Source organism: Paramormyrops kingsleyae, chromosome 23 (assembly GCF_048594095.1).
Source record: "Paramormyrops kingsleyae isolate MSU_618 chromosome 23, PKINGS_0.4, whole genome shotgun sequence".
NCBI lineage: Eukaryota > Metazoa > Chordata > Actinopteri > Osteoglossiformes > Mormyridae > Paramormyrops > Paramormyrops kingsleyae.
Window position 1 is genome coordinate 10,728,917 of NC_132819.1, and position 7,506 is coordinate 10,736,422.

Sequence of the window (7,506 nt, forward strand, 5' to 3'; positions counted from 1 at the left end):
AATTACAGTAGTGTCCCCGCAGTTAAGTATTGGTTTGCTTTGAGTGCCATCTTGCGGTCCTTGCGGTTTTATTAAGGGCTGTCTACGATGGTCTATAAAAATAAGTGTCTCCCAGAAAATCTAAGTTCATCAAGCGGTAATAGAACTCTACTCTAAATTTAATATTTAGATGAGATTTATTTGCATATGTTTATTTTGTAGGAATGGTCTCTAAGCTTAGCCTGCCGATGGGCCGAACATCGTGGATCGGCCAATCAGAGCAGAGTTCGCTAAATATTCATGATCCATACACCTTGTTAAAAATGTGTTATGAGTGTCTGGCTCCGGATCACGGCGGCGCTGGGTAGTGCGCTCCCCGCTTGCATTCCTCGGTTTGCTCTGGATTTTGGCAGTACTTTAAAAAAATAAGACGATGGGTGCTTGTATGGCATTGTGTTCGTTGGCGAGCTGTGTAAGTAGATGTTTTGGTTTTGTTTGATGTGGAGTTTGTGCGTTGTTTTCTAAAAATACAAACTACGCTGAAATGGGACTTGTATTCTTTGTTTGATCTTTAAGGATTGTTTCTACTTCATTGGTAGACCGCAGTTATTATTTACAAAAGACACCAGGAAAGCAGTTTTTGCGCCGTATTTATTTTTTGTTTAATTCGATCGAATTGCATTACTCTGAAAACTATCAGACTTGATATAAAACAAGCCAGGTTTTCGTGGTACAAAAGAACTTCCGCGTTTCTTGTGTATTTTTATCCAGTGTAAGAATATAACGTAAAGGCGTGACTGCACTGGGCCTTTCAGAAAATGTCACCAAGATTTTTTAAAGTGTCATATGATTAACAAATTAAAGTTTACTTATATTTTGGTAAGATATGTCATCAGTCCTCCGTGAATATGATACCGACTGTTTCGATCTACTGCAGATACCCAGATGAAGATAAAATGAATATGTACCTAATTAATAATCGTAACTTATTCATAAATGGAATACTTCTATGTGAAACTCTTTTTAAATACACGGTGCTGTCATGTAAATGGCCTGGGGTGGGGTGACATTTCATGATTTGCTTGCTTTTCAAACCCAACCAATGTTAGCACGGGTAGCATTTACCGGCCTAAGTGAGAGGTGATGAGCGGCTCCCTCGTAAAGCCTCTTGCCCGGCAGGCCTCCTGTCTCTGCGGCTCTGCCCCATGCCTCCTTTCCAGTTGCTGCCCCAGCACCAACAACTCCACTGTCACCCGGCTGCTGTTCTCTCTCCTCCTGCTACTGGGAACAGCGCTGTCTGTCATCATGATCCTGCCAGGCATGGAATCTCAGCTCAAAAAGGTACCGCAAACCAGTAATAATTTGTGCTGTCATGGAAATGTGTTTGTCTCCAGCGGTTTACACAAAACCACAAATCTTCTAAGTATAATCCCTTTCCTTTACATGTTTTACATTAATTGAATGAGTTAATTTATAACAGTGACAAATGAATGATCTGTACATAAATTAGAAGTAGAATGACTGAGATAATCATAAGTACTGTAACAGATGAATGACTGTGAATGAATGAGTACATGAATGTTACATTGATATAGTGCTTTACAGAACCAATGGGGAGCCACTTCACCCACCACCACTGTGTAGCCCCCAACTGGATGATGTGGCAGCAGCCATTCTGCACCAGTACACTCACCACACAGTAGCTAAGGTGGTGAAGGGCTAGGAGAGAAATCACCAGTTAGATACAGGGATGATTAGGAGGCCTGATCTGATAGGGCCACAGCGGGCAATTTAGCCAGGGCAGATGCTTGGAATAAAAGTTAAGATAAAAGTGGACTAGCAGTGAAAAGACAGCTTGCTGAAAGGGCAGCTGGGAACCTGGTGAATACGATTCGCTGTGGAGAATGCAGCTAATGGCAAAGAAGTTTGACTTCCTGCGTCTGTCTCTGTGCACGTGTGCATCTGTATGTGTCTTTCTGTGTGCATGTGTCTCTGTGTCTGTGTGCATGTTTGCCTGTCTGTGTGCTTGTGCTTGTGCCTGTGTGCGTGCATGTGTGTGTGTGTGTGTGTGTGTGACCTCTACCTGCAGATCCCAGGCTTCTGTGTTGGGGGCAGCTCTGCTCCCTTCATTGCGAACAAGGTGAACTGCGACATCATTGTGGGCTACAAGTCTGTGTACCGCACCTGCTTCGCCATGGCTTCTTTCTTCCTGCTCTTCTCCATCATCATGATCCGCGTACGCAGCAGCAAGGACCCACGGGCCCTGCTCCAAAACGGGTACGCAGCGCTCCTTTGCCGGCAGACTCTGTTAGCATTGCCTGGGTGTGTCTTAAGCTGTAGGTGAGACTATCGATGCAGGATTTCTGGAGGGTGTGCTGGGGGAGTGCACATTGTGGGAGGGGCACTGGTAATCTGCCATCTCATTGTAGGTTCTGGTTCTTCAAGTTTCTCGTGTTGGTGGGAATAACAGTCGGAGCTTACTTCATCCCTGATGGAGTCTTTAATACAGGTAGAGTCATACCGTGAGAGTATGATCAAGATTGAAATACCTTGCAAATAAAATTAGAATATTAAATAATGCATTTCCCATTGAATGTTGTCAGATTTGGCAAATGTCAGACTGTGGTCACACACACCAACCTTTGGAATGTCTGGTCTGGGCCATGTCCAGTCAGAGCGACATTAGGAACAGGAGCATAAAACTGTTCCTGAGACACACTGCTTTCGAACTGGAAAAACCCAAAAGGTTCATTTTCTCTCAAAGCTAGAAAAATATTCTGTGCCTTGCTGAAGTGGGTAGGTGTCACTGAAGCTGTGCCCTGGGGTCATTGTCAATGTCGGAGACTGTGACCGCTGTTAGAAGGTCGTCCGACCTGCTGGACGTCTGGCTTCTTAGATGAACCCAGCTTTTGTTTTGGCCAGTCGCAGTAAAACATCAGGCTGTGTTATATCCCTGGGAATGACCCCCCACCCCCCCCTTCACAGTGTGGTACTATTTTGGCATGGTGGGCTCCTTCATCTTCATCATCATCCAGCTGATCCTGCTGATCGACTTTGCTCACTCTTGGAATGAAGCCTGGGTGGACCGGGCCGAAGAGGGCAACCGCCGGTGCTGGTTCGCAGGTAGTAGCTGCTCCTTGGGGACCGCATCACACGATGGGTATTCTGATATCAGCACGGCCTCTGACCAGCGTGTTTGCTTTCTCTGCCAGCTCTGCTGTCCATCACAGTGCTCTTCTACAGTCTAGCTTTGGCCGCTGTGGTACTTCTCTACATATTTTACACCAAGCCTGATGACTGTGCTGAGCACAAACTCTTCATCAGCCTTAACCTGATCGTCTGTGTCGTCGTCTCCATTGTGTCCGTCTTGCCCAAAGTTCGGGTACGCAGGCCGCAATCTTTTCTGACTGATGATGCTGAGCTTGTTGGTATCTGGGAGATTGACTGTGTGTGTTTCCGCTTCCAGGAAGCCCAGCCTTACTCCGGCCTGCTTCAGTCCTCATTCATCACCATATACACCATGTACGTTACATGGTCTGCTATGACCAACAATCCCAGTAAGTAACATACCGCAGCCTGATGCCAGCCCCAAATGCAACCTGTGGCAACCTTGCCTAGTTTCGAGCGACTTGGGCTTCTTCACGCGTCAGATGTTGTCCTCACTGCCTGCCGACTGTGTTTCCTCTGGGCGTTTCCGGGGCTCCGCTCTGTTCTTGGCATTCCTCACCGCAATATGACTCTTCCCATGTTTCCATCAATTGAGGCTAAGACAGAAGGTTGGAAAGCTGTTAGCATCTCTGTGCTCTACGTGTCTCTGACATATGTTCATGTAAGCCGGGCATGCCTGGCACTAACCAGCCCCTTCCCTCCTTCAGACCGTGTTTGTAACCCCAGCCTGCTGAGTCTGGTGTCCAATTCAAGTAGCCCAGTTCCCGGCAGTGGCCCTGGACAGGTGGAGTGGTGGGATGCACAAGGCATTGTGGGGCTAATCCTCTTCATCCTTTGCGCGCTCTTTGCCAGGTACGCCCTTCGGCACTGTGTCAGGTCGCATGCCAGGTACGCCCTTCGGCACTGTGTCAGGTCGCATGCCAGGTACGCTCTTCGGCACTGTGTCAGGTCGGCATGCCAGGTGTGAACGTCGGCACTGCCTCAGGTCAGCATGCCAGGTGTGCCCTTTGGCACTGCCTCAGGTCGGCATGCCAGGTGTGCCCCTCGATGCTGCCTCAGGTCGGCATGCCAGGTGTGCCCTTTGGCGCTGCCTCAGGTCAGCATGCCAGGTGTGCCCTTTGGCGCTGCCTCAGGTCGGCATGCCAGGTGTGCCCGTTGGCGCTGCCTCAGGTCGCATGCCTGAACCTCCCGGCCCTGCTGGTCATGGCTGTGAGTCGGCAGGTGCAGGAGTGCCTCTTCCTTTTAGCAGCTCACGATCGACACCTAAAATACTGGGATTAGAAAAATTAATAAAAGACTCAAAGTGCACAACCTAAGAATTGTTGTTGGCCGTATATGAAATACAATTAATACATTTCCAAGTGGAGCGGAAATGGTTTTGGGCCAGCATTTGATAATATGCTCCTCGTCGCTGAACCCCAACCCTCGTGAAACTGGCCTCCTGCATCCTCCCTTCAGCATCCGCTCATCCAGCAACAGCCAGGTGAACAAGCTGTTGCAGACGGAGGAAGGGAAGGCCGACTCTGGAGAGGCTTGGACTTCTCCTGGGGAGGAAGGGCTGAGGCGGGCAGTGGACAATGAGGAGGACACTGTTGCCTACAGCTACTCCTTCTTCCACTTCTCCCTCTTCCTGGCCTCCCTCTACATCATGATGACCCTAACCAACTGGTACCAGTGAGTGTTCCCTGAGTCGCTCGTATACATGGAGATGTCTGCAGTACAAGAGTATTTCTTGTCCATGTTGCTGCTGAGTGCTGAGGTTCCCGATGAAGGTACATCTCCTCTTCCTCGTCATTTGCAGAAGTTAGACCAAAGCATGTTGTATTTTATAACCTGTCCTGATCTATGTTGGTCAACCAAAGAACGAATCATCTGAGTTTATGAAAGGCTTAACCAGTCTTGAAAGATTTTGCCCATTGTGCGATTCTCCTAGTGGTGAGCTAACTTTGGTGCCGTTTTTCAGAGTGAGCCTTATCAGTTATCAGTCTGCTGCCAGCTAAAAGGCTCGGAGACGCACTCATTCTGATTTTCAGGGCATTCTTGTACTGGCCATTTAGCTTCCTTTATTCTGGGGTTGGGGCCAAAGCTTTGCAATGAGGCTGAAAACTGCCCAAAAACAGGTTAAACCGCAATCCGATATTTTGCACTGTTGTCTGCTGAAGTAGAGATGAAACCAGCCATAACCTCCACTTACCCCTGAGCAGCCATCAGAGCTTCGCCTCTGTCAGTCTGGCCATGTTAGGTTACCTGTAATGTTATATCTGCTGAGTCTCTTGGGCGCCCTCTACATAGCATGTCCCATTGTTTTATACATCTCCAAGATAGTGTTTCACACAACCAGAAGTCATAAACTTGTTAGGGGTAAGTGGGCTATGGAGACCCATTGTCTCTCTGTGGTGCGCCCCCTGCAGGCCGGACACGGACTATCAGGCTATGCAGAGCACGATGCCGGCTCTCTGGGTGAAGATTTCCTCCAGCTGGCTCGGCTTGCTGCTCTACCTCTGGACCCTGGTAGCGCCGGTCGTGTGCACCAGCCGCGACTTCAGCTGAGCATGGAGACCAGCTGGCCCTCGGCCCTGCTCAGAGGGCGGGGCAAGGCCCCCACCTGAAGGAGGCTGCCTGTGATTTGGCCACAATCCTGACACTTCTTTTCCTTTCCCTGTAATTATCTGTATAGTTTGCAAATGAATGTCTTTGAGTGACTCTCATTTTTGTCTTTCTGATTCACTGTGACCAAAACTTCTAAAGCTTTTCATTGATTGTAAAAGGTTTTTTTTTTTTAGACATCCCAGCTGAGTTTTCGGACCGTTCATCCTGTAACATTTACAAATGATTGCGCTGAATGACATTTGCTGTTTACTGTCTGTCCCTGACCATGTGCGGCAGGCAGCTTTGTTCAGCTAGAAGGCCCAGCTAAGCAAATGTTTGGCTGCCGTGGTTAGAGCATTTGGCAAAGGCGCCGACTCTAGCTGTGTGGGGGGAACATGTCCTTCTGCTTCCACAATGTTCCCCGTGCACGAAGACAAGGGGAATTGTCTGAGTCGCAGAAGGCTGGGCAGACTGTGCTGCTCTGGAGGCGAGTGCTGCTGTCCTGCAGCTCCTCGCTTCATTCTGTAAGTGTGACTGCAGGCCTGTTCACGTTCTCCTGGGAGTCCAGTCACTCCTTAGTTCATTCTTCGTCCGGTGCGTTCAGATCCAACAGGTATGAAAGCATCTTCTCACTCAGCAGGTACAGATATCCGGGCAGTGTCTCCTCAGACAGGCTTCCATGCGTCACGGTCAAATCATTACGTTTTATTCCCTGACTGCCAAACGGTGCTGGTGAGGTACCTTTCTGTACTCCAGGTGGGCTGTTGCCTTTTTTTAATAATAAATGTTGTTTTGCAAACACTATTAAAAATACTGTGTGTTCCTAAATGCCTTTTATTTTCATACTGACAGTCCCATAATCTGAAATTCTAGGTACGTCTAGTACCATATATAATGTCCATGTGCCTTTTATTTACAGCAGTGATTATATAAAGAAGCCTTTTTGTAATTATAAATGTAGTTGAGAGCCTGATGTACTTTTGGTGTTTTGGCTGTATGACAGTATAAATAAACACGTTCGTCATAAATGCTCCATCTCCTTCTTTTTCCTGCCCTTGTTCCATAAGCAGACAGTGAGAAGATTCTCTTTGCCCAGGTGGAGGTGCTGTTCTTGCCACCTACATTTCAGGCTTGATCCATATCCTCAAATGAACTCCTTGGTTTTAATGTGTTGCACTGTGATTGATTAGATCACGGAGGATTTCCTGGGTGCTGGTTAGACATGAAGTCAGTAAAGATTGGCTTCTAGCCTGTGTTAAAATCCTGCCATTGAGGTATGGTGGACCACTGGGGAAAGGGACTCGCTTTCAGGGAGTACCTTCCTGCAGTATAGATGTGACTCCTCCCCCATGGCAGTGCAGACAACAGGCAGTGACTCATTCCATTTGTCGTTCTTTCGTTCTCTGAACAGTTTGAGTTCCACAGTACCGCCCACTTGCTTTCTCTTCTGCCTGCACGATGCAGTCACTTGTGATCCTCTGAGCCCCACCCCCCCCCCTTTATATGACAGGCCCCAGGTCGGCAAGAGCATCCTGGTCCAAGCAACAGGACACTGGGACCTTGCGTTGGTGTTGCTCGGAGGAGTGCTAAGGGGATCCTCCACACAACTGTGACCTCCAGATGGGCAGTGCCATGGAGCCAAAAGCAACTGATGCAGTGCCTTTGCCCAGTGCCAGCCTGCCCGGTTTGTCGTGACACATGTGATCGCTCTGTGTGTACAGTCATACGCCCGTATGTTTACCCTGTGCTAGCCTGTCATAACGTGTGATC

At 48.3% G+C, this 7,506-nt stretch overlaps 1 protein-coding gene across 2 annotated transcripts; it reads left to right on the forward strand.

Annotated features, from left to right (window-relative positions):
- The first annotated feature begins 294 nt into the window (after positions 1–294).
- Positions 295–6,764, forward strand: LOC111839762 (serine incorporator 1-like). Of its 2 annotated transcripts, none has more exons than XM_072705707.1 (10): positions 295–451; positions 1,159–1,320; positions 2,069–2,256; positions 2,409–2,488; positions 2,965–3,102; positions 3,192–3,361; positions 3,446–3,536; positions 3,855–3,999; positions 4,606–4,821; positions 5,559–6,764. In XM_072705707.1, exons 1-10 carry the CDS (start codon positions 413–415, stop codon positions 5,695–5,697), a joined length of 1,368 nt encoding a protein of 455 aa, XP_072561808.1. In that variant the 5' UTR covers positions 295–412; the 3' UTR covers positions 5,698–6,764. The 2 variants fall into 2 exon arrangements, with proteins under 2 accessions (XP_072561808.1, XP_072561809.1); XM_072705708.1 differs by having other exon boundaries at positions 315–451; positions 1,089–1,320.
- Positions 6,765–7,506: the final 742 nt, after the last annotated feature.

Bases quoted from the DNA above. Each gene is read 5' to 3' on its own strand.
- LOC111839762 (XM_072705707.1), top strand. From the start codon at position 413: ATGGGTGCTTGTATGGCATTGTGTTCGTTGGCGAGCTGT. The intron at 3,103-3,191 runs GTAGTAGCTGCT...TTTCTCTGCCAG, and splicing joins CCGCCGGTGCTGGTTCGCAG to CTCTGCTGTCCATCACAGTG. The intron at 3,537-3,854 runs GTAAGTAACATA...TCCCTCCTTCAG, and splicing joins TGCTATGACCAACAATCCCA to ACCGTGTTTGTAACCCCAGC.